Genomic DNA, 27164 nt, shown 5'->3' with positions numbered 1-27164 from the left:
GTAGATGCAGCTGGAATTTTACTTGGGCATTCACATTTGGCTCCACCCACGAGAAATCCATAGAAGTGAATGGAATAAGCAGTGAATATAAAGGATGCATTTCCTCTTAAAACCCACCGCAGCAAAATTTGCCGTGGAATCTGCTGTGGAAATGGTGCAGTAAAGCAGCACATTACACCCTTTCAGTTGTAAAGGGTCAAATATAGGGAGCGTAGTGTTAAGGCGCCGTCTTCAACTCTTAATTATCCCTAGGGAGGGTGAGGACATAAATATAGGCTGTCATGTCACCTCTTAGTGTTTGCAATGCAATCTGATGCAGCACCAGTAAGAAGTCAGTGGGTCTGTTGTGCTACATGTGAAGTTGTTCTTTAAATCCCCATCTTCATGTATTGTACTGTAAATTGCTGTTATTTTTGAGTGCAAGATCCACACTGAAAATCTGCAGCTCGTAAATTCACCCTAAGGCCATGGTCACACATCGCGTTTTTGCTGCAAAAAAGCTGCATTTTACTGTCCCAGCAAAGTGAGTGAAATTTCTGATATCTGATGAACACGCTGCTTATTTTTCCTTGCTGATTTAAATCTGCAGCCTTTTTGAGGTGTTTGAGGTGTTTTGCACCCAGTTTAATGAATGGGAAAAAAACACATCAAAATGTGTATTTTAAAGTGCCAATCTGAAGTAAGATCATCACCTTTCAGGGCTGATATACAGCATTCTATAATGCTGTATATCTGCCCCCAACCCGACCTGCAAGAGAAGAAAAATAACTTTTATTATGCTCACCTGCGGGGTGGTCCGGCCCGAGGGGGTGTCACTGGCCTTACTTCATATCGGCCAAACCTGGTGACAGGTTCCCTTTAAGCAGTGTTTTTCCTGCCATCAGTATTTGCATCAGTTTTTTTCTCCTGCAAATCCTGAACGTGTGCACAAAGCCTAACTCTACAGTACAAAGAATGCAACAGATAGGGTATGTGCACACGATAAGTGGACGCTGCGTACTTGTGCAGCATCCAACCCGCAGCATCTGGATGTTACTACATAGTGGATGGGATTTCAAGAAATCCCATGCTCACTATGCATGCACTGATGCCTGTGGCTCACCCACGGAGATGGACATGTGGCGCGTCTTTCCAGACCGCAGCATGTCTTATTTATCTTGCAGAGACGAGAGCCTCCACAGGGTAAATCTCACCCGTACAATGTATTGGGTGTGGTGATTCCGCACGATTCAGTGAACACAGGCAGATTCACCTGCGTTCTATAGATGGCAGCGCTTTGGGCGCAGCAGACATATGCTGTGTCCAAAGTGCTGCCAATTCCTGAACCTGGGCACATACCCTTATGGCCGAAGCTTGTCTACCATGTGCAGGGGATAATGGCCTTTGTCACAGAAACCTTTCTTTTAGGATCTCTTTGCAGTCCATGGATGATAACCTTCTTGTTTACATCCAGCGGCAGAAAGCCCATCCAGGCCTAGTAGTAGGCCACTGTCACAGCAGGGCTTGGTTAGTATTTTGCATGAGTATTTGTTAGTTAAAACCAGAGGTGGAACCAGTCGGAAGAGAGACTAGTGGAAATCCTTTCACCCTCGTATGTTGAGTCCACGTGACGACACATTTTGTGTTCATTTGTGATTTGGTTCTCCTGTATTTCCAGGGCATGTTTAATTCTAATCGGCAAAAAATTCTAGAACGAACTGAGATTTTAAACCAAGAATGGAAACAGAGAAGAATCCAGCCTGTCCACATTATGACCTCAGTCAGCTCTCTACGGGGGACTCGAGAGGTAGGAACTGTATAATGAAGATCCTGTCATTCCTTCTCCTTATTTCCGCTTCTGGAGGGGGAGGCGCTGCAGGTTGCTGAGCAGTATCACCCAGCAGCTATATTACCATCTTATACAGAAGGGGACAGGTGCACGAAACCTGAAAAGCTGCTGATGGACGACATGTCAATGTGATAAAGGGAACCTTTCACTTGATTTAAGCTGCCCAAACCACAGGCAGCATGAATCTGAGCCTGCTCGCATGTACAACTTTCTCTGAAACAATGCGGTTTGAAGAGCTGACTGACCGTGGACCCAGGGAACATAAGCGAAGCTAGCCTGGTGTCGCTCCCAGACGACTTCTCCATGTGCCCTCTGTGTGACTGACAGGACTGCATGCGTACACACTGGAGAGAGACCGGTCAGCCAACTAGATTATGGTGCCAGGAGAAGTTGGCTGGGGGAGGCTCCAGACTTGTCCCATATTTACGTATGGTCCTCCACCGGATCTTTAAACTACATGTTCTCTGAAACACATGAGCGTTTCAGAAAAAAATACATACCTGCCTGAAATTGTACAACCAGGTGCTGATTCGTGCTGTTTGTAGTTTGGGCCACACGAGAAAGTCTGCAATCTCTCTAAGGAGCTGCAGACTTCTGAATCCTAATAGCATGTGCACCGCACACTGTCAGGATCCTGCGGTGGTGAATGTGAGCTGTCACATAACCCCAAGTATGCGATTGCATTACTCTGGACCGTTTCCACTAGACGTGTAGTTCCTCGCTCAGCTCTGTTGTATTGAGTGACGTCAGCCACGTCTAGTCAGAATGTTCCCAGAAGGATGCAAATCGCATACTTGAGGTCCTATGGCAGCCCGCTGACACCAGAACATTCAGAAACCGGCAGCCACATAGTGATTGCAGACTTTAGATAACCCCTTTAAAGTAACATAGCTCCATACTTGTATCTTTTTACATTGGATCACTATGAATGCGCCAATACTATAGCAAATGATGTAATCCTGGAGCAAACTAGCCCCTGACCCACTTCTATTGGCTACATTCCTCCTCTCATATAAGCTGCTTTTCCAGCTTTATACTGCCTACATCTCGCTTTATATTCAGACAATGTTTTCCTATTGAGGTTTAAGAACAAGTTTTCCTTTTTTTGCCCTCGCTCAGATGGCTGCATTCTTTGTATAACTAGGATATATTTGCATTAGTAACAAGATGGGTAGTGCAAAAAGAGCAACAGGTCAGTTATTTGGGTGTGTGGGACGGGATTTGTGAGTTGAAAATTGTCAGCGATAGGAGCACCAATTTATTCTTTATGGTTAAATACAGATCTTAAAAAAACAAAACTTCAGTCCTCAAATGGAATTTTTCAGAACATAGCCTGTAACCCAAATTTTCTGTTAAATGTATGTTTTCTTCTAGATGTGCGTGTAAATTTTTTCTTTTTTCATTTGACATGTCACTCTAAAATAAAAACTAAGAAAATACAGCTGCGGACTGAAATGCTATAATATGCAAACATTGAGTATATGAAATTGTAACTGCATGACTGCTATAGAGAACATGATAAAAAATAAAGTTATTTAGCGCACATATTGGCCAATTCTGGAGAGCCCATCAGCAGCGCCAAGGCGTAGCTTTTTGATGGGACCCTAACCTTGTATGTATCTCCTGGCCTGAAAGCGTACACATGCAATGTAGGGGGCTCACACAGTATATAAGGAGGCTATGTGGGTCTCGCATTGTATTGGGGGCTATGTGGGAGCTCATACTCTAGGGGAACATGTGTGTGGGCTCATGCTGTATATAGAGGGTGTCTGCATATTCAATTCTGCTCAATAATAAGTGATAAAATTATTATTTTAGATTAATATTCAGCATGTTAATATTATTATTAAACAGAATTAATTTCAGCCTATTGTTTCGGCCCTCCACACACAGTCACAGTCTCATAGAGCCCCTCAGGAAAATGAATTGCCCATAACCTGCCTTAGGCTGATAGGAGTAGTTCTCAGTCAGAAAGAAGTATACTACAAAAAAAAAGAAAAAAGCTGATCATCACCTCCAGACTGAATAAGACAAGTGTAAACCGGTGCAAGCCTTATAAAATAAAATCCTGCAGTTTTTAATACTGGCCACTGAGCCTTTTCTAGAGTTGATGGCTATATCACTTTCAGTAGTCACCATGTTATCATGGCAGGCAGGACTGCAATAATAAGTAATGATATATAGATAGCATAGGATCAGCCATTGATACTAGGTGAGGGTCATTGCTCGCCAGCTTCCCCCCTTCCTGCAGAAATATCGTTTTTTGCCCAGGTTAGAGGAAGCCTTGAAAACTCCACCATAAGTCATTTGACACCAGTCCATTGTTGTCTATGGTCTATATGGCTGCTGTAAAGTAAATTGCTTGCAAAAAATATCTCTTGTGTAAATAATTTAAATGTTATAGGTAATGCATATAAATGAAACCCATAAAATAAGCATCTTCCTCCAGTCCAATGATCCCCACTGGTCCCACAGCGATGGTGCCACATCCATCACTCAAATGCTGTAGCAAATACGTGGTGTAAAATAACAGAACAACCCATTCTCCTCTGTGTTATCCCCTGCTGTTTGCTTCTTTGGGTGCTGCAACATGTCCGTCTACAGATGTGACTGCTGCAGCCAATCACTGGCCTCACCGTTCTTATGCTGTATATCATGGAGTCCAGTGATTAATGCAGCGGTCAGTAACAGACATGTCCTTGCTGCAAGAATAAACAAGGACTTTGCTATCTTTATAATTTCTTACAATATTTAGTGATTAAAAAGGTTTTGACATATATACCTCAAGAATCATGGCCTAGGTCGCAATCTGTTTTGAGTTTAAAGCTGTGCTTTTTGTTATTTTTACTTTTCTATTGTCTGTTTTGATATTTTAGTGCTCTGTGACTTGTGATTTTGATTTTCCGAAACAAGTCATCCCTCTGAAAACCCTCAATGCTGTAGCCTCTGTGCCTATCATGTATTCTTGGTCGCCTCTACAACAAAATTTTATGGTAAGTTGCTTGTAGGATATCTGTGTTGCTCAAAAGTATCCTGTTTTAGATTTCCCCTAGCTAAAATGGTATCATCTGGGTAACACTTCTGTAGTATGAGGATGCCGTAAAATTACGCTGCCCATTATGATACCTAAAAAACACCTACAAAAATCAGCACAGAAAAAAATAATTGTGGGTAACGGGGGGGAATCTTCATGAGTTCCCGGAGTTCATGTTCATGACCTTATTTTCAGCTGGAACCGTAGATGCAAAGTAAAACACGAATGTTCAAAATTTTGTTAACATTATTGATGAGCAAATTTATTCGAGAGGAATTAACATCTCCTCAAATATTCATATACTCCAGAATGTAGATTTTCTTTTTTCATATCTTTTAGCTTGATTTAAACAGTATGGGGTCTATCTGCAGCCTCCATTTTTTTTCTGAACCGTAGAGCGCTAGAAAAAGGTTACAAAACCCCACCCCCATAATACTTGTCTTTTCTACTATCCTCGCATCCGTCCTTCCAGTCCTCCTTGCCTCTGATCTTTGTCTTTCTCCGCTGAGTCATAATCTTCAACCTTCACTCTGTGCCAGGACTTCTGGCTTGACTAGGACACTGACTGCACATGTTGTCACCAAAGTGTGTCCCCAGGGGTGCTGAGTAGGTGTTGGGGCACATGTTGTTATATCTAAAGGTGCACCACAATAGCAGTGTGCAGGGAAGTCCCAACCCTACATGAAGAAGGCTGAAGATGATGCACGCAATGGAGGAAGGCGAAAAGAAGAGGTACGGAGGACTGGGCGGTGGGCTACGGGGGGTGGTGGGACAGGTGATCGGTGAGTACAATAGATATATATATATGACCTCGCTGCCTCCTCACCATTACCGGACCTACCGCCTCACCAACACCGAAGCTCCTGCAACCCTCAACCTATTGTCTCCATCCCCACCATCCTGTAGAATGTAAGCCCGCAAGGGCAGGGTCCTCGCCCCTCTGTATCAGTCTGTCATTGTTAGTTTGCTTACTGTAAGTGATATCTGTAACTTGTATGTAACCCCTCCTCATATACAATGCCATAGAATCAATGGTGCTATATAAATAATAATAATAATTATATCATCCTTTGAATATTGAGCTGTGGGGTCTGGAGTTCCCCTAGAGCATGTATCAGGAACATTCGATTTGCGGCCTTAATTAACTTAGAAGCAGATTGGCAGACTCGATAATCTCTCATTAATACCTCTTAACTTTCTATAAGTTTGTTCATTTTTTTTCCCAGGTAGAAGATGAGACGGTGCTACATAACATTCCTTACATGGGAGATGAGGTATTGGATCAAGATGGCACTTTTATTGAAGAATTAATTAAGAATTATGATGGAAAGGTTCATGGAGACAGGGGTAAGATATTTAGCAAATTAGACTGCTGATCTGACGGTTAACCTCACTTAAGAGGATTAGCTCTCAATTGTATACCTGGATATTGATGAGCTACAGTACCGTGGGAAAAAATGCTGCAAAGTAAGAATGCTTTCAAAAATAGAAGTTTTAATAGTTTATTTTTTTTATCAATTAACATAATGCAAGGTGAATGCACAAAATGGAACTCTAAATCAAATCAATATTTGTCTTAACTTACCTTTGCTTTCAAAACAATATTGATTCTTCTAGGTACAGCTGCGCACAGTTTGTGAAAGAACTCTGCAGGGAGGTTGCTCCAAACATCTTGGAGAACTAACCATTGATCTTATGTGGATGTAGGCTTGTGCACGTCCTTCTCTTTTCATGATAATCTCAGACAAACACAACTATGTTGAGATCAGGTCTTTGTGGGGGCCATGTCATCACACCCAGGACTGCTTGTTCTTTACATTGAAGATGGTTGTTAATGACACTAGCTAGATATTTGGGGTCGTTGTGGAGCCAGTCAGATGCCTCCCTTATTGTATCACATGATGGTTAAGCATCTGCATGTATTTCTCCGCATTGAGGAAACGATCAATCCTAACCAAATCTCCAACTCCACTTGCTGAAATGTAGCCCCAAATGTGCAAGGAACCTTCACTATGCTTCACTGTTGTCCACAGGCATTGCTCGAGGCTGTGCTGACATTGAGTGATTTAAGGTGTTCTCACACTGTTCTTGCCCATTTCCGACAAAGGGGATTTGACTGCGTTCGCTATAACACAAATCTTACTCCGACAGGGGCTTGAGTAGGATTTGCAGCAAGGTGAATGTCACTTACCTAATGCTTTTGTTTTTTTGTTTTTTAAAAAAAAACATGCATTGCTCTTTATGAAACGAGTGTCTGACTCCAGCACACCTCTTCGTCAAGACCAACCTGAACAATTTTGCGGAATTGGGGCCTATGTGTCTTTCACCTGCTGCACGAAGTTTCCTTGCACGACCATAGCATGTATAGTCCTCAACATTGCTCATTTCTTGAAGCTTTTTAGACCCCGGTCTGCTTTGAAATCCTTTCCTGGGAGCTACCTTGCTGATTCAGTAGAACTACCTTACGTCTTGATGTTGTGCTCAGTCTTACCATGGTGTATGACCTGTGAAATGAAACTGTCTTACACAACCTCCCCTTTGAAGCAAAAATTTGATGTCCCTCACCCAGTTTTAGGGTATGTTCCCACGGTCATTAAACGCTGCGGGTTGGCACAGCGTACATCCGCAGCAGCCAGATGTTACAGCACAGTGGATAGGATTTCAAGAAATCCCATGTCCACTATGCGTACCGAGACGCCTGCGGATCACCTGAGGAGACAGACATACGGCGCGTCTTTTCAGACCGCAATATGTCAATTTATCTTGCAGAGCGATGAGTGTCCGCAAGATAGATATCACCCATATAATGTATTGGGTGCGGTGATTCTGCACGGTTCAATGAACATATGTGGACTAGTCTGCGTTAAAAAGCCGGCAGTGCTTTGGATGCATTGGACATGTGCTCCGTCCAAAGCGCTGCTGATTCCTGACTGTGGGCACATACCCTTAACCTTCCTACACATCTGTTTCAGTTTATGATTGTCTTTTAACCTACATATGAAAATAATTATTTCGGTTACATTTCAGTTTTCTGCCCTTAACGCCGGTAAGGGTTTAGCCTCCCTTTCTTTGAGCTGCACATTACGATTATAAAGCTTTTCAGTTGCTGGGTATCCACATTTGGGACCCAGTTCTGATTGGCCCTTATTCACATTGACGTCACTTTGACACATGGTAAGGTTATAGTACTAGAGGTAAGGACCATCCCGATTTGGGTACACCTTGACGCTGGTGGGATGGTTTTTACACTTTTATTTTATTTATTTTTTTAAATCAAAAGCAGTGTTTACTAAGTACTAGTGATGAGCGAACGTGGTCGGATAAGACGTTATCCGGGCATGCTCGGGTGCTAACCGAGTGTTTTTGGCGTGCTCGAAAAATCTGTTCTAGGCCCCACGGCTGCATGCCTCGCAGCTGTTTGACAGCCACAACACATGCAGTGGGTTACCTGTTTGTTAGGCAAGACATGCATCCGCGGGGACTCTAAAATATGTTTATAGCACGCCAAAGACACTCGGTTAGCACAAGAGCATTCCCGGATAACACCTTATCCCAGCTTGCTCACCATTACAAAGTACCCGGTGTTTTTTTTTTATATGCACTATTGCTTTTACTTATTTACTTACAGCAGGGTTTGTGCTCATTTTGTTTGTTTTAGGTTTTAAATGAATAGAATTGTCACCTGTTTGGTGTAATTGGTTACGCTACACCTGACTATAATCCTACAACATCCCTGACTTTGTGCCAGTGTACCTAGAAGAATTGATGCTTTGATGTTCTTTTGATCTTTTGATGAGAGAGGACGGTCACCTTAAATATTGAGTTGATTTAGATTTCTCTTTTGTTCATTCAATTTGCATTTTGTAAATTGATAAAAATAAACTAATAACACTTTTATTTTTAAAGCATTCTTACTTTGCAGCATTTTTTTCACACCTATATATGTACATTTCTGTATATTCTGATTAGAGTTCAGCGAATATGTTCGGGTTCCCTGCTTATTCGGCAAGCTATAGTGCTTACCGAATAAGCTGCAGAGGGAACCCGACTTCCTGGATCACTCCAGCTGATCGGAGCCACAGCGGCAAGTGTCACGGCTGTGTGACAGTCACAGCACATGCATGGAGATCCTGTGTGTTGGGCTCTCCATGTATGTGTTGTGACAGTGACACAGCTGTGACACTTGCAGCTGCGGCTCCGATCAGCTGATCGGCTGGAGCGATCCAGGAAGCCGGGTTCCCTCTGCAGCTTATTAGGCAAGCGCTATAGCTGATGAGGCTGGTGTATTTAATTTGCAAATCCTTGTCAGATTTGCTCTTTAATCTGTTATGAAAGTTGAACTCTCTCTCTGCCTGATTGACAGCTTCTCAGCGCCCCTCCTGCTGCTGAGCGCTCACACTGCTCAGTATAAGCTGCTGTGGTCAGTAAGGCTGGGTGGGTGCAGACTGAACACACCTGGACTAAGCTTTCACTCTATCGCTGGCCTCCTACAATTCCCATCTCAATAGAAGGATTATACTGCCATCCCAACGTGGATTTTCAAAGCAAGTACTGGTGTCATCGGAGCTATTTAATAAAGTGTACAGCTTGTATTATGAAATCTGGTGATGGATCCAGTAATGAAAAAGTATTTTTCAGCTTTATTATGCAAAAAAAAGACAAAAAATGACCACAATTTAGTGTCACTGCCCTGAACAGCAAACCCCCCCACCCCCCTCCAAGAAAGTATTAATACCGCTATATATTTCACTCACATGGCAAGGAATTGAAGCAGAGCCTCAAAGTAAAATAAAAAATAAAAAATAGATGAAAAAATAAAAAATGTTGTGCCTCACAATCTGGTATTGAAGTAATGAAGGAAACCAGTGGGCCTGCTATTTATACCTCACAACCACCGGAAAAGTTATGGAAACACGATGACACGAGAAGCAGTTGCAAAGATTTGCTCCGGCCGTGAAGGATTAAGTCTGTAATCTATAAAATAAAAAACCAGCAGAATCTAATTAGTTCTTATGGGCAACAGCTCCAATTCTTGCCCGCTAGATTTTCGACACAAGGCTCATTGCGTTATCTCCCTTGCTGCGAGAGGGGACATTTTTGGACATCTGCAAGATTCATGTCCTTGATTGAAATCTTTTGTCTGCCTGGCTGGTAATTACTCGTTACAGCTGTTAGTGGACATGTTTTCTTGGCAGTCGCACAGGCCTCGGATTCTGTAATGACCGTGGGGCTGGCAGAGCTGGTGGGAAAACGGCAATATCAAGTAAAGCACATAGCCTTGTGTAATAAATGGGGGTATGGTTTTATTCCCTGTCAAAAAAGATGGGACATATCTATGTGTTATTTCTTCAAAAGTTCTTCTGACCGTAGTTGGGTTTTCAAGTAATGAAATGTTTGTGTGTTGCTTACACAATCTTATTGTAGGGTTTGTGTAATAGCAAGAGACCTATATGGGGCGAATGTAAATCATTCACGGGATGTCAGGAAACCCTACGGGCAGAATGCCAAGAATAAAAAAGTGGCCAATAAAGTGTCTGATGTCATGTGGGGACAATCAAATCCAAACCCTCATCCTTGGAACGTGTCCTTACTTTACAGAATGCGGCTTTATCAATGATGAAATATTTGTGGAGCTGGTGAATGCACTCAGTCAGTATAGTGATTATGAAGATGATGATGATGGAGACGACAATCAGGATGATGAACACGATGAAAAAGAAAAAGATCATGAAGATAGCATAGACGGTAAATATAACGGTTCTCTGACTTTTTGTTGTGTGTGTATATAAATTTATATTATACACACGATGTAGGGGCTGATCCTCAGCAATGTATCACTATTCAGGACATTTCAACAATATCACTTACTCAAATGCTTGGTGCAGTTTTGATAAAATTCCTGTTTTCTCTGCTGTAGATGTAGCAGTTCTCTGAATACTGAGTTGTGTATAACCCCGCCCACACCACTGATTGACATCTTGCTGAGTACGAAAGCTGCCAGTCAGTGGTGGGGGAGGGATTACATAATTAGCCTGACTGGTTTGCATATGAGACCTAGTCCTGCAGTGATAATCTCCTGCTGATAAAACACTGATTATATTGAAACTACAGCACACCTCCTAATAAGTGACGCAACCCTGCAGTCGGGTTTTCTGCTTCTACATTATCTGCTCTCCTATTTAAATAGTGAAAACCTGCTGACAAATTCCCTTTAACCCCTTCCCGACCTTTGACGCCACGTAGGCGTCATGAAAGTCGGTGCCATTCCGACCCATGACGCCTATGCGGCGTCATGGAAAGATCGCGTCCCTGCAGATTGGGTGAAAGGGTTAACTCCCATTTCACCCGATCTGCAGGGACAGGGGGAGTGGTAGTTTAGCCCGGGGGGGTGGCTTCACCCCCTCGTGGCTACGATCGCTCTGATTGGCTGTTGAAAGTGAAACTGCCAATCAGAGCGATTTGTAATATTTCACCCATTATAACGGGTGAAATATTACAATCCAGCCATGGCCGATGCTGCAATATCATCGGCCATGGCTGGAAATACTAGTGTGCCCCCACCCCACCCCTCCGATCGCCCCCCCAGCCCTCCGATCTGGCCGGTACACTGCTCCGGCTCCCCTCCGTCCAGTGCTCCGCTCCCCCCCCGTGCTCTTGTCCGCTCCCCCCGTGCTCCAATCACCCCCCCGTGCTCCAATCACCCCCCCTGCACTCCGATCCACCCCCCCCCCGGTGCTCCGTTCCACCCCCCCGTGCTCCATTCCAGCCCCCCCGTGCTCCGTTCCACGCCCCCCGTGCTCCGTTCCACCCCTCCCGCACTCCGATTCCCCCCCCCCGTGCTCCGATCCCCCCCCCCCCGTGGTCCCCCCCACCCCATCATACTTACCGATCCAGCCGGGGTCCCGTCCGTCTTCTCCCTGGGCGCCGCCATCTTCCAAAATGGCGGGCGCATGCGCAGTGCGCCCGCCGAATCTGCCGGCTGGCAGATTCGTTCCAAAGTGCATTTTGATCACTGAGATATAATCTATCTCAGTGATCAAAATAAAAAAAATAATAAATGACCCCCCCCCTTTGTCACCCCCATAGGTAGGGACAATAAAAAAATAAAGAAATTTTTTTTTTTCCACTAATGTTAGAATAGGGTTAGGGTTAGGGTTAGGGGTAGGGTTAGGGCTAGGGGTAGGGGTAGGGGTAGGGTTAAAGCTAGGGGTAGGGGTAGGGTTAGGGTTAGGGCTAGGGTTAGGGTTTCGGTATGTGCACACGTATTCTGGTCCTCTGCGGATTTTTCCGCTGCGGATTTGATAAATCCGCAGTGCTAAACCGCTGCGGATTTATGGCGGATTTACCGCGGTTTTTCTGCGCATTTCACTGCGGTTTTACAACTGCGATTTTCTATTTGAGCAGTTGTAAAACCGCTGCGGAATCCGCACAAAGAAGTGACATGCTGCGGAATGTAAACCGCTGCGTTTCCGTGCAGTTTTTCCGCAGCATGGGCACAGCGATTTTTGTTTCCCGTAGGTTTACATTGAACTGTAAACTCATGGGAAACTGCTGCGGATCCGCAGCGTTTTCCGCAGCGTGTGCACATACCTTTAGAATTAGGCTATGTGCACACGGTGCGGATTTGGCTGCGGATTCGCAGCAGTGTTCCATCAGGTTTACAGTACCATGTAAACATATGGAAACCAAATCCGCTGTGCCCATGGTGCAGAAAATACCACGCGGAAACGCTGCGTTGTATTTTCCGCAGCATGTCAATTCTTTGTGCGGATTCCGCAGCGTTTTACACCTGTTCCTCAATAGGAATCCGCAGGTGAAATCCGCACAAAAAACACTGGAAATCCGCGGAAAATCCGCAGGTAAAACGCAGTGCCTTTTACCCGCGGATTTTTCAAAAATGGTGCGAAAATATCTCACACGAATCCGCAACGTGGGCACATAGCCTTAGGGTTAGGGTTGGAATTAGGGGTGTGGTTATGGTTAGGGGTGTGTTGGGGTTAGGGTTGTGGTTAGGGGTGTGTTGGGGTTAGGGTTGGAATTAGGGTTGTGGCTACAGTTGGGATTAGGGTTAGGGGTGTGGGGGGGTTAGTGTTGGAGGTAGAATTGAGGGGTTACCACTGTTTAGGCACATCAGGGGTCTCCAAACGCAACATGGCGCCACCATTGATTCCAGCCAATCTCGTATTCAAAAAGTCAAATGGTGCTCCCTCACTTCCGAGCCCTGACGTGTGCCCAAACAGTGGTTTACCCCCATATATGGGGTACCAGCATACTCAGGACAAACTGCGCAACAATTACTGGGGTCCAATTTCTCCTGTTACCCTTGTGAATCAAAAAAATGCTTGCTAAAACATAATTTTTGAGGAAAGAAAAATGATTTTTTATTTTCACGGCTCTGCGTTGTAAACGTCTGTGAAGCACTTGGGGGTTCAAAGTGCTCACCACATATCTAGATAAGTTCCTTGGGGGGTCTAATTTCTAAAATGGGGTCACTTGTGGGGGTTTCTACTGTTTAGGCACACCAGGGGCTCTGCAAACGCAACGTGACACCCGCAGACCATTCCATCAAAGTCTGCATTTCAAAAGTCACTACTTCCCTTCTGAACCCTGACGTGTGCCCAAACAGTGGTTTACCCCCACATATGGGGTATCAGCGTACTCAGGAGAAACTGGACAACAACTTTTGGGGTCCAATTTCTCCTGTAACCCTTGGGAAAATAAAAAATTCTGGGCTAAATAATTATTTTTGAGGAAAGAAAACGTATTTATTATTTTCACGGCTCTGCATTATAAACTTCTATGAAGCACTTGGAGGTTCAAAGTGCTCACCACACATCTAGATAAGTTCCTTTCGGGGTCTAGTTTCCAAAATGGGGTCAATTGTGGGGGTTTCTACTGTTTAGGCACATCAGGGGCTCTGCAAACGCAACGTGACGCCCGCAGAGCATTCCATCAAAGTCTGCATTTCAAAACGTCACTACTTCAATTCCAAGCCCCGGCATGTGCCCAAACAGTAGTTTACCCCCACATATGGGGTATCACCATACTCAGGAGAAACTGGACAACAAATATTGGGGTCAAATTTCTCCTGTTACCCTTGGGAAAATTAAAAAATTCTGGGCTAAATAATTATTTTTGAGGAAAGAAAACGTATTTATTATTTTCACGGCTCTGCATTATAAACTTCTATGAAGCGCTTGGGGGTTCAAAGTGCTCACCACACATCTAGATAAGTTCCTTTCGGGGTCTAGTTTCCAAAATGCGGTCACTTGTGGGGGGTTTCTACTGGTAAGCCACATCAGGGGCTCTGCAAACGCAACGTGACGCTCACAGAGCATTCCATCAAAGTCTGCATTTCAAAACGTCACTACTTCACTTCCGAGCCCCGGCATGTGCCCAAACAGTGATTTACCCCCACATATGGGGTATCAGCGTACTCAGGAGAAACTGGACAACAACTTTTGGGGTCAAATTTCTCCTGTTACCCTTGGGAAAATAAAAAATTGCAGGCTAAAAGATCATTTTTGAGAAAATAATTTTTTTTTTTTTTTCATGGCTCTGCGTTATAAACTTCTGTGAAGCACTTGGGGGTTCAAAGTCCTCACCACACATCTAGATTAGTTCCTTTGGGGGTCTAGTTTCCAAAATGGTGTCATTTCTGGGGGATCTCCAATGTTTAGGCACACAGGGGCTCTCCAAACGTGACATGGTGTCCGCTAATGATTGGAGCTAATTTTCCATTTAAAAAGCCAAATGGCGTGCCATCCCTTCCGAGCCCTGCCGTGCGCCCAAACAGTGGTTTACCCCCACATATTGGGTATCTGCGTACTCAGGACAAACAGGACAACAATATTTGGGGTCCAATTTCTCCTATTATCCTTGGCAAAATAGGAAATTCCAGGCTAAAAAATCATTTTTGAGGAAAGAAAAATTATGTTTTATTTTCATGGCTCTGCGTTATAAACTTCTGTGAAGCACCTGGGGGTTTAAAGTGCTCAATATGCATCTAGATAAGTTCCTTGGGGGGTCTAGTTTCCAAAATGGGGTCACTTGTGGGGGAGCTCCAATGTTTAGGCACACAGGGGCTCTCCAAACGCGACATGGTGTCCGCTAACGATTGGAGCTAATTTTCCATTCAAAAAGTCAAATGGCGCGCCTTCCCTTCCGAGCCCTGCCGAGTGCCCAAACAGTGGTTTACCCCCACATATGAGGTATCGACGTACTCGGGAGAAATTGCCCAACAAATTTTATGATCCATTTTACCCTACTGCCCATGTGAAAATGAAAAAATTGAGGCGAAAAGAATTTTTTTGTGAAAAAAAAGTACTTTTTCATTTTTACAGATCAATTTGTGAAGCACCTGAGGGTTTAAAGTGCTCACTAGGCATCTAAATAAGTTCCTTGGGGGGTCTAGTTTCCAAAATGGGGTCACTTGTGGGGGAGCGCCAATGTTTAGGCACACAGGAGCTCTCCAAACGTGACATGGTGTCCGCTAAAGAGTGGAGCCAATTTTTGATTCAAAAAGTCAAATGGCGCTCCTTCCCTTCCAAGCCCTGCCGTGCGCCCAAACAGTGGTTTACCCCCACATATGAGGTATCAGCGTACTCAGGACAAATTGGACAACAACTTTCGTGGTTCAGTTTCTCCTTTTACCATTGGGAAAATAAAAAAATTGTTGCTAAAAGATAATTTTTGTGACTAAAAAGTTAAATGTTCATTTTTTCCTTCCATGTTGCTTCTGCTGCTGTGAAGCACCTGAAGGGTTAATAAACTTCTTGAATGTGGTTTTGAGTACCTTGAGGGGTGCAGTTTTTAGAATGGTGTCACTTTTGGGTATTTTCAGCCATATAGACCCCTCAAACTGACTTCAAATGTGAGGTGGTCCCTAAAAAAAATGGTTTTGTAAATTTCGTTGTAAAAATGACAAATCGCTGGTCAAATTTTAACCCTTATAACTTCCTAACAAAAAAAAATTTTGTTTCCAAAATTGTGCTGATGTAAAGTAAACATGTGGGAAATGTTATTTATTAACTATTTTGTGTCACATATCTCTCTGGTTTAACAGAATAAAAATTCAAAATGTGAAAATTGCGAAATTTTCAAAATTTTCGCCAAATTTCCTTTTTTATCACAAATAAACGCAGAATTTATTGACCTAAATTTACCACTAACATGAAGCCCAATATGTCACGAAAAAACAATCTCAGAACCGCTAGGATCCGTTGAAGCGTTCCTGAGTTATTACCTCATAAAGGGACACTGGTCAGAATTGCAAAAAACGGCAAGGTCTTTAAGGTCAAAATAGGCTGGGTCATGAAGGGGTTAACCTTTTTAAGGACCCAAAAATTGTTAATTTTTGCACTTTTGGTTTTACCACCCCTTGCTGCAAGAACCATAACTTTTTATTTTTTTTATTTTTCTGTGAACTTAGCCTTATGAGATCTTGTTTTTTGTTGGGTGAGTTGAAGTTTTGAATGCCACAATTCATATTACCATTAAGTGTACTGGAAAACGGGAAAAATTCCAAGCGCTGTGAAATGATGAAGAGAGAAAACAAACAGCTTTTTGGGGGGAATTTCTAGTGTTGCATACAATTTTTTTTTTTCTCTCTCTCTGGCCTTTAACAAATGATTTTAATAATTTTGAAAGGGGGTGACTTAATCTTTATACAATATTTCTTTAAAGCGTGCAACTTCTTCTCCTTACCCTTCCACACCCTCCCTCTACATCTCTCCTTTTACTATATTTTTTTTTACCCCTTAGAGAGCTTGAATCTGTGATGGTTTGATCACTTATAGCATATGCTGCAATACCCCAGTACTGCGGCTTATAATGACACTAGCTATTGAACCCGTTCTACGTTCGGGTGGCAAGCATTTATATTGGTATATGGTCTCCATCCTGGTATGTGCTGCTCCATCCTGCGTCCCCATCCTGTCATGAGATGCTCCATCCTGCGTCCCCATCCTGTCATGTGCTGCTCCATCCTGCGTCCCCATCCTGTCATGTGCTGCTCCATCCTGCGTCCCCATCCTGTCATGTGCTGCTCCATCCTGCGTCCCCATCCTGTCATGAGCTGCTCCATCCTGCGCCCCCATCCTGCCATGAGCTGCCCCATCCTGCGTCCCCATCCTGTCTTGTGCTGCTCCATCCTGCATCCCCATCCTGTCATGTGCTGCTCCATCCTGCGTCCCCATCCTGTCATGTGCTGCTCCATCCTGCGTCCCCATCCTGTCATGTGCTGCTCCATCCTGCGTCCCCATCCTGTCATGTGCTGCTCCATCCTGCGTCCCCATCCTGTCATGTGCTGCTCCATCCTGCGTCCTCATCCTGTCATGTGCTGCTCCATCCTGTGTCCCCATCCTGTCATGTGCTGCTCCATCCTGCGTCCCCATCCTGTCATGTGCGGATCCTGTGCACACGCTACCTGATTCCTTTCCGCCGCCATTTTCTTGGTCCTCCTGCTGCCGGCATCGGCGCCTGCGCAGTCCGCGCTTTCCGGCGCCATTTTCTTGAAGACACACTGCAGGGAGTCAGGGGGCCTATCTGCAGTGTGTCTTCAAGAAAATGGCGCCGGAAAGCGCTGAGTGCGCAGGCGCCGATGCCGGCAGCAGGAGGACCACGAAAATGGCGGCGGAACGGAATCAGGTAGCGTGTGCACAGGATCCCGCCCTCATTACGCTGTGGCACTTCATGCCACAGCGATTTCTTACTTTTAGGCCCCCTGACTCCGGGCCATGAATTTCTCCTTGCTCCTGCAATCGGCGCATGCGCAGTCCGCGCTTTCCGGCACCATTTTCTTAAAGACACACTGCAGGAATCGGCGCCTGCGCAGTCTGCGCTTTCCGGCGCCATTTTCTTGAAGACACACTGAGGTCCCCAACAAAATGGCGCCGGAAAGCGCGGACTGCGCATGCGCCGATTGCAGGAGCAGGGAGAAATGGCAGCGGAAAGGAATCAGGTGGCGTAAGTAACAAATAGCTGTGGCATGAAGTGCCACAGCTTCATGCCACAGCAATTTGTTACTTGCGCCACTTGATTCCTTTTCGCCGCCATTTTCTTCGTCCTCCTGCTGCCGGGATCGGCGCCTGCGCAGTCCGCGCTTTCCGGCGCCATTTTCTTGAAGACACACTGCAGTGTGTGTTCAAGAAAATGGCGCCGGAAAGCGCAGACTGCGCATGTGCCGATTCCGGTAGCAGGAGGACGAAGAAAATGCCGGCGGAAAGGAATGGCGTAAGTAACAACTTGCCGTGGCATGAAGTTCCACAGCGTAATCCATGCGCAAATATGTGCACGGTGTCCCCCTGCTCCCGACCCTGCTCCCGGCAGTCCGCGCCTTCCGGCGCCATTTTTTTTCCCCCTGACACTCTGTAATGTAACGCTAGGAGCGTCGCGCCTGCACAGTCTATAAAGGCTTCGGACAGAGTGACGCTCCCAGCGTTATATTATAGATTGCGGTTCTCCTATGAAGCTGTTGCTGAGGAGGAGTGTGATGGCAGATTGTGGACCTTTAACAGACCCCAGCTGCCATTGTAACCAATTGGATCTACCAAATTGCATTGTGGGGGGCAGATGGTATCTGGGGTGCACAATGGCATGCTTTATAAGCTGCCCTCATACATTGACAGTGGCAGGTAAATGGATAGACTGCAGTGACCGGTGCTAACTCCGGATGTTGCGGCTGCACGCAGATACCAGCTTTGTAACAGCCACAACCTGTCCATTATGAAGCAGTGTCCCTGCCACGTTCATATATTCGTGAGAGACCTATGACATAAATGTACGTCACTATGGAGTTAATGGCTTTGAATGTTTGGACTGGAATATCCTCTTTATTTTCCTACAGACAAGGCGGCTCGTCTACCACGGAAATTTCCATCAGATAAAATCTTTGAAGCAATATCATCCATGTTTCCTGATAAGGGAACTACTGAAGAGTTAAAAGAGAAGTAAGGAAAGCTATCATTCCTCATACATCAGATGAAATCTATATTGGCGCTCAAGGCAGATTTCAGTCAAAGACATTGCTTACAAATAATATAGGTACAGAAGAGTCTGCATGGAGCGTCTCGTGCTCACCCCCTCCGTGGTGCCAATTCTACAATACCCATATATCCAATCTAGGATGGTCTTGTATCTTGTATTCTGACACTGAATGTGACATTGTCTTTCCTATCAGATACAAGGAATTAACAGAACAACAGTTGCCAGGAGCTCTACCTCCAGAATGCACCCCGAATATCGATGGACCAAATGCAAAATCTGTACAAAGGGAGCAGAGCCTACATTCATTCCACACTTTGTTTTGTAGGCGCTGTTTCAAGTACGACTGTTTTTTACATCGTAAGTGCAAACATAGGAATCGTTTAACCAGTACATGTAGTGAGCGGTTTTCTTATATGGTACTGTAAGCAAAAGATGACTTCATAGTCGTCAACATGTGTGGATACATCGGAGTGTGATTTTAAAGGTGTTGTCTAGAACTTAATGTATCCAAAGAACTGGTTATTAATATTCATCAGTATTAGGTTGGTGGGGGTCCTAAACCTGGTACCCCAACAAATCAGCTGGTTGCAGCCTAGATGTACCTGCTGTGGATAGGGGAGGAGTGGGTCACGAGGCAGGAGTCTGCTTCTGCGACTTATACCTATGCCTCGCTGTGAAAGAAAATTAATATTCACTGCTCCCCACGCCCAGAGTCCATCTCATGTTTATGCACTGAAGACGGCGCCAAGACGTGGGAGGGACTATGAGTGTGTGGAGTACTGAATATTCATTTTCTTTAATGCCGGGCACACTGTTAGCTGCAGCAGTTGGCTTCCTGCAGCGGCTGGGCGATCACCTGTGCCCGCTATTATTAAAGAGAATGAATATTCACTGCTTCCCATACCCATGGGAGTGGAAAGCAGTGAATATTCATTCTCTTTAATAGCAGTCACACGTGATCGCCCAGCCTCTGCAGGAGCTGGCAGAGGGAAGATAAGTAGAATAGTTTGTTTTTATGTGGGCAGCATGATGGGGGGGCCATGCGTACCAGGACGGGATGGAGGGCCATCTTACGTTTTCATCCACTAACAAGGAATCCAGCACTCCAGGTGAAAATTATGCAGTTTAGCCAGTCAATGAACTGTGTACAGATGTGATGTTTTTGTGTTTCTTGCACAGCTTTTCATGCCACTCCAAATACATACAAAAGAAAAAATAATGAGGGTGCAAATGATGGAAAACCTTGTGGACCCAACTGTTACCAACTTTTGGTAAGCCAATTTATATGTTTGTTTGTTTTTTCATTCGTTTTTTGAGATTCAGTAAACTGCTAAATGCCTACACAAGGTTAGATTGCCATTTACTGAACATTGCAATTAAGGCAACAGTTAAAATGATGTTCATCTTTTATAGGAAGGAGCAAGAGAATTTGCTGCCGCATTGACAGCAGAGAGGATAAAAACCCCACCTAAGCGTCCTGGTGGTCGGCGAAGAGGAAGACTTCCCAACAGCACCAGCAGACCAAGCACACCGACCGTTAATATTTCAGAATCAAAGGACACAGATAGTGACAGGGAAGGCGACAATGAAACCAGTGGGGAGAGCAATGATAAAGAAGAAGAAGAAAAGAAAGATGAGACCTCCAGCTCCTCTGGTATGTGAACCTTTTGATCCTGAGTATGAGCTGCTCTGAGTCGTCAGGTATTGAACAGTATTTTTCTTTTAATTTATAGAAGCGAACTCTCGTTGCCAAACACCAGTCAAACTGAAGCCAAATATTGAAGACCCCGAGAACGTGGATTGGAGTGGAGCTGAAGCTTCTTTATTTAGAGTTCTCATTGGCACCTATTACGACAACTTCTGTGCAATTGCAAGGTTGATTGGTTCAAAAACTTGTCGTCAGGTAATTCTACATAAGTACTTAAATCTACCTTAGGAGAGCAATAGTGTGACAGATGTCTTCTAGAAAGCTGGTGATGCTTATCCATAGTCCTATTATGGAGCACTGGTCAAGGGGTTGTCTCAAGTTGGGTAACAGGAGCGTACCAGTTCTCATCTTGCTGCTTGCTTTGAGGCTGTGCGCACTGGTTCCCACCTTCCTGCTTGCCTTGAGGTGGTGATCACCATTTCCCACATTCCTTATTGCCTTGAGGCAGTGCGCACTCTTTCCAACCTTCATGCTTTCCTTGAGGTGGTGATCACCATTTCCCACCTTCCTGCTTGCCTTGAGGCATTGCGCACTCTTTCCAACCTTCATGCTTTCCTTGAGGTGGTGATCACCATTTCCCACCTTCCTGCTTGCCTTGAGGCTGTGGGCACTGGTTCCCACCTTCTTGCTTGCCTTGAGGCAGTGCGCCCTGGTTCCCACCTTCTTGCTTGCCTTGAGGTCGTACGCACTGGTTCCCACCTTCCTGCTTGCCCTGAGGCAGTGCGCCCTGGTTCCCACCTTCTTGCTTGCCTTGAGGTCGTACGCACTGGTTCCCACCTTCCTGCTTGCTTTGAGGCTGTCCGCCCTGGTTCCCACCTTCCTGCGTGCCTTGAGGTGGTGATCACCATTTTCCACCTTCCTGCTTGCCTTGAGGCAGTGCGCACTGTTTCCAACCTTCATGCTTTCCTTGAGGCGGTGCGCTTTCTGATGTTTCACCGTCCAGGCCACTGGCGCGTGGTTGCATTGCTGGCTCACACTGCACTTTCTGATGGGCCTGATTTTCTGCAGCATTGGAGGAGAGCAGTGCAATTAGATCTGACCATCTTCAGTTTGTAATAGCTGCTCTCCTTGCCTAAGAGACTGGCTACCCCTGTTTAGACAGCAGCGGTGGCCAGTAATTTAGACAAGAAGTAAACAAAAACATTAAAAATGCCTCTGTTCTTGAGAATGGAGAGGATTTTTCCATTACAAAGTTCATTGTTTGTACAAGTGCTTTGTCTTCAGTAGGTAACATTACGAGATCACCCCTTTATGTGTGGCTACAAAAGTCCTACAGTGTATTTGGTATCGTAATTTACGCTTACTCTGTGAGTTTGCTGACTCTGTTGCAGGTGTATGAGTTTAGAGTAAAGGAATCTAATATCATTGCTCCAGTTCTTGCTGAAGATGTAGATACGCCACCAAGAAAGAAGAAACGGAAACACAGGTAATATTTTTTTAGATGCACTGAAGATATACAGTTATTCTTAGCTGAGGCTTGATGAGATATTGGGCATCTACTAGATGTAAAGGATGTATTTTTAATTTTTAAGAGGACCTCTCGAGTCTCCCGAACATGTCAGTAAATACCCATGAAACTGCATCTCTACATTGTAGCAGGGCTCTGATAATTTTCCTGTGAATGTGTGAACAAATTGATGTAATTCCCCTTGTTAGTAAGGCATGTCCCCCTCGGTGCTGAATGAAAGATGTCAGACTGAGTAGCAGCGCGATCCGCAGACAGGGATAGGTGATTCGGGTAGATGAGATACTTACATTTGTATATTTATACCCATTTGCCCAGAAGTAAATATATTAGATCACTTGTCAAAGGTAAATTCAATGACTGGGTTTAATTTAGATGAAGAAGAGGCCACTGAGGATAGTGTAAGATTTGCCTCGCTCTATGAAGCATCTTTTCTCATGGTGGCGACTTCTTATTTTTATTTTCTCCCTTCCAGGTTGTGGGCCGCACATTGCAGGAAAATCCAGTTGAAAAAGGGTATGTCCTGTGTGTATGGAGCCTTTAGATTGGTAGCTTATATTCCGAATTTGATGTCTTTAGCTGGTAAAATGGAATCTCCCAATCGCTTAATTGCGCAAAACAGACCTTTTAAATGAAGCATGATGATTGTTATGGGGAGGGGAGACTGCTTGGTGGTCTGCATTCCCGAGAACTAGCTACTTCTATAAGCCTTGAGGGTTGTCCGGCTTTGGGACTCGAGGCTGCAGTCACTCTTTGTGACTTCAAGACTTGCCAATGGTGTCTCTGGTGCTGGGAACGAGTGGTCATGTGACCACAAGTATGCAATGTGCATACTTCCTGCCACAGTCCAACTAGTTGTGCTAGGCCGTGCATGTCTAGTCGACAAGTGACCACATACATGCAAATTGCATTCTTGAGTCATGCTTCCAGTGCCGGCAATGAAGAATTCTTGCATTGTGTGCGCTGTGAGGATTCAGAAGTCTGCAGCCCTGTATCATAAGACTGGACAACTCTCTATCATCAGGGGTGTTCATAGCTGAAAATCCTGTAATAAATTCAGCCAGATTTTCTACCGACCTCGACCAGCAGTACGATCCATGCTCTGTATTCGCTCGTGCGGCACCTTTATTATTCCTTATTCATTTCATTCAAGGATGAACATTTTTAAATTGCCAAATGATTTCTCGCTCTACATTGTATCTTTCCACTTTGTTTTTGCAGATGGCTCTTCTAATCACGTTTACAATTACCAGCCTTGCGACCATCCTCGCCAGCCCTGCGATGGCTCCTGTCCCTGTGTAATTGCACAGAATTTCTGTGAGAAGTTCTGCCAGTGCAGCTCCGAGTGTAAGTTAAAGGGTAAAAACACATTTTCAAGATTTTGATTTTACAATTTAAACGCTTTGAATGTCTTTTTCCTCCTTTATGTAACACGAACTGTCTTTATGCAAAGGCCAAAACCGGTTCCCAGGATGTCGGTGTAAAGCGCAGTGTAACACCAAGCAATGCCCATGTTACCTGGCTGTGCGGGAGTGTGACCCAGACTTGTGTCTCACGTGTGGTGCTGCCGACCACTGGGACAGCAAAAACGTCTCCTGCAAGAACTGCAGCATTCAGCGAGGATCCAAAAAGGTCAGTCGCCTGCTTAATGTCCTTTATTCATGAGGGAATGCAGTGAGGTGCGGCTCTCAGTAAGCGGACGGGCTGGTGCCCTCACATGTTCAGCAGCATCAGGACTGTCAGAAGTCCACCAGCCACGTATTTACACGGGTGGAAAGAATTCTGTAAGGAAAAGTCCCTCTATAATGTGAGACTGGTTAGTGACGCTGTGTTTAGTGGTTGTCCCGTACTGTAATATTGATGGCATTACCGCTGCGGCCTGGTACAGCACAGTATCCCGCTGCAGTTGATGGACCTGTGCCGGTCTGATCCGCAGCTGATTTGTGGTGTCTGGTGTCGCACGTCCATCGATCTGGTATTGATGAGCTATGCTTAGGTCAGGGTCACCTCAGCATATAAATAGGACGATTGCTATCTGATTTTTTTTTTTTTTTATCCGATAGCACTTGGACTAGTTATTCAATGGGACAGTGCTGTCAACATTTTTTTTTTACTGGCAGAGTCTGGCTGTCAAAAAAATTTGCTTTGATTTCACTCTGAGATCGAAAGATACCCATTTAAGTCTGTGGGTGCATGGAGTGCAGTCCAGTTTCCCTACACTTACACAATGGAGAAGATGGAGAAATATTGTTTTCTTACAGTGTGCTCTGCTTCGCTCATCTGAGAGAATCTGATCACACTAAGCAGATACTCTGGTCAGACTCGGATCAGAGTGCAATTAGCATAATCGACCTGATTTGCTCGATTGAGAGCTTCTACGTCGTGTGACCCTGCCTTGGCGTAGGCCATCAGCCTACAAATACCGAACAACCTCTATAACTTAGAGACATGAAAGAGGGGCACTGCTATACGGCCTTTGTCATTCAGTGGTCCTCAACAAAAAGTCCATAAGCATTGGATGGCAGAACGGTTGTTTGGCTGTCAGCTCTGTCTCGTTACTTCTCGTGCACTCAGCTTGGCCAAGCATTCCTTGTTTTCTATGAGAGCCGTTGTCAAAATTATTGCTACACTCTGAATGAAAGGATTGAGCGATTAAATTCCCACCACCCGATCCTTGCGTCCCCCGACCTAATGTGTATAGAGACAAGCAGGAGCGGCCCGTAAACATTAGATAGATGACTTATTTACTGTGTGGGGGCCTTTATTCCCAGAGGTGATGATTGGCTGAGAACTGCCTGACAGTGCCCCTCCCTCTTGTCCATTTCTGCTGACTACAGTGTACATATTCTCTAGTCTGGGGCATTTTATCTCCGCAAATGTATGACTTGAGGTAATAGTTTGATGACTGTCAAATGGGGAGAGTCATTCTACCGCGAAAGGACTCGTGTTAAATAGCCCAGCGCACCCAATGTTAATAATGGCTTGACGCAAAATCATAGTGACTAAAACTTGAGAAGATATGTCGGGGCGATAAGTACTTGGTACTTGTAGTCCATCATCATGATATTCAGACCTGCCCATGACATGGTTTGGAAGGTAAGGTAATATTTTGTCATATTTCATTAAGGGAAGTTTAATATTTTATTTAAAGAGGTTGTCCCATGAAGAAATGTGCAGGTTAATGAATAGATAATGGAAAATTAAGCCGTTTCACAATTGGATGTGTTAAAAAGATACACTTTTATCTGCCTGCCCCCGACTATGTAGAGGTGCGTTATCTGCTGGTAGCATGTGCTGTTTCTATTGATCCCACCGATGGTGGGACGGGGAAGGAGAATAATGCCCATGGCAGGGACCAGCCTAGCTGCTGAGTAGTCTGACGTTGCGCCTCCCTGCCAGGTCCTTCCATCTAAGTAGTGACGTATGTGCTATAGCAGAGGCCCTTTGAGCTCACCTCCATAAATCACAGCAGTACAAGCAGCTCAGCGGCCAGAAATAATACTCAGTGTATGGTGTGACCACCATATGGAGTTTGTTGTTCTGCACTGATGTGATTTACTGAGGCCCTCTGTTACCATGGAAGGAGAAGACAGTAAGGTTATACAAATCGGCTGGCACCAAACAATATTCCTTCTCTTCCCGCACTATTTTCTCTGGGGTCAATACAAACTGCATGCACCACCATCAGCTAAAGCACCTGCATGTTTTATCACAGGTAGTTACACAGGATGCAGCAGGGGCACCATTGGGACACTGTTGAATTTGCCATTATCTATTGATTTAACAGCACTTTTTTTTTGTCTCAACCCCTAAAGTGAATTTTTTGTCTCCAATATTTTGAGCTGCTGCACCTGAGAGTGTGGTTTGTCTTCAGGGCTCCTCTGTGCTATACCTTTTTATAACCGCTCTGAACCCATACATTGGTTTATGTTCATGTAGCCAGACATTTGTTACGTCTAAGTAACGTTGCCTTTCTCTTGGGTTAGAGGAATGTAACATGTACCCTGTCTTTGTTTGCCCCCCATCCTCTTTCAATAACACTTGATTCTGCAGACTGATATGGTCCAATTATGGCAAAGGGGCAGAATTGCTAGGTAAGGCCTCTTGAGTTTTTGACCTAGATGCACGTGAATGGGCGGTATGGCTGCCTGGACATTAGGAATGGTGCAGAGCGTGGGCTGGCCATCTCACACCGCATTCCTCCCACAACGATCATGAGACGCGGCCACGTGACAGCAGGTCTCATTAATCCTCTACTCTTCATGTTTCCATTTCTTTGTGGCTTAGAAAGAAAGGAAGCTGCCATTGAATGAGTGCCTGGCCGTAGGTGCAGTTTTGTGAAATTATTATTATTTTCTTTTCTCTTTAATTTGCGGCTTATGCTTGCTCTGTTCACACACCTGAATGTCTGTCTTGCGACTGTGAACTGCCTTGCCGCAGTGAGGTTATTAATGTGAATTGCACTGTCATCTGTTGCATAAGCAACGGTGAATTTTATTAAGATTTTGTTTTCCTTCCTCGCAATGCATTTCATTTACCATCATTGCCCACTGCACAGTTTTTCCCCTAGCAATTTAAGATATTTTGTTTTCTTAGCATTTGCTTTTGGCACCTTCTGATGTGGCTGGATGGGGAATCTTCATCAAAGATCCTGTACAGAAGAATGAGTTCATCTCGGAGTACTGTGGGGAGGTACGTGAAGAATTGCTCACAAATTCATCTCCAGGTGATCATACACCCTACAGTGATCTCTCCTGACTCCATCTGTAGCACATACGACTGGACGTGGAAATCCAACATGTCCTTCTCTTGTCATACAGCTTTCATCAGGGACATGTTGGGGCACCCTGCATACTAGATGGCGGGTTTGGCCCTCATTTGATGTATGGCCACTGTACTCCTTGCCCACATTGTAAGGCTGATTGTGATGGTGCCAAGTGCACTTTCTAGCAAACTGGGACTCCCCTCTTCATGGCCTCCAAGTGCTGTTATTAGAGCAGATAGATGGGGTTTGCTTACTAAGGGTGGTCTGCTTGTGTCAGCAATAGCATTTGTCCCATGCAGTGTATGCCATAGTTATTAAAGTGTTGCATCTTACTAATCAATAAAAAAAAAAATACAAAGGTATGGGATGTAAACCGGT

General features: G+C 44.8%; 1 protein-coding gene across 2 annotated transcripts in view; it reads left to right on the top strand.

Annotated features, from left to right (window-relative positions):
• The window catches only part of LOC138642144 (histone-lysine N-methyltransferase EZH2), an 86967-nt gene that overhangs the window by 37933 nt on the left and 21870 nt on the right, over positions 1-27164 (top strand). Inside the window, exons 3-16 of one of the 2 annotated variants that reach the window (XM_069730097.1) lie at positions 1658-1786; positions 4705-4821; positions 6089-6209; positions 10461-10607; positions 18709-18811; positions 19042-19205; positions 20028-20119; positions 20262-20502; positions 20582-20751; positions 21888-21982; positions 22497-22537; positions 23243-23368; positions 23475-23653; positions 26618-26713. In XM_069730097.1, coding sequence (XP_069586198.1) covers positions 1658-1786; positions 4705-4821; positions 6089-6209; positions 10461-10607; positions 18709-18811; positions 19042-19205; positions 20028-20119; positions 20262-20502; positions 20582-20751; positions 21888-21982; positions 22497-22537; positions 23243-23368; positions 23475-23653; positions 26618-26713 — 1821 coding nt within the window. Of the gene's footprint in view, positions 1-1657; positions 1787-4704; positions 4822-6088; positions 6210-10460; positions 10608-18708; positions 18812-19041; positions 19206-20027; positions 20120-20261; positions 20503-20581; positions 20752-21887; positions 21983-22496; positions 22538-23242; positions 23381-23474; positions 23654-26617; positions 26714-27164 lie in introns of both variants that reach the window. The other variant, XM_069730096.1, reaches the window with a different exon arrangement.

Source organism: Ranitomeya imitator, chromosome 6 (assembly GCF_032444005.1).
Source record: "Ranitomeya imitator isolate aRanImi1 chromosome 6, aRanImi1.pri, whole genome shotgun sequence".
Classification (NCBI taxonomy): domain Eukaryota; kingdom Metazoa; phylum Chordata; class Amphibia; order Anura; family Dendrobatidae; genus Ranitomeya; species Ranitomeya imitator.
This window is presented reverse-complemented; position numbering and strand designations above follow the sequence as displayed.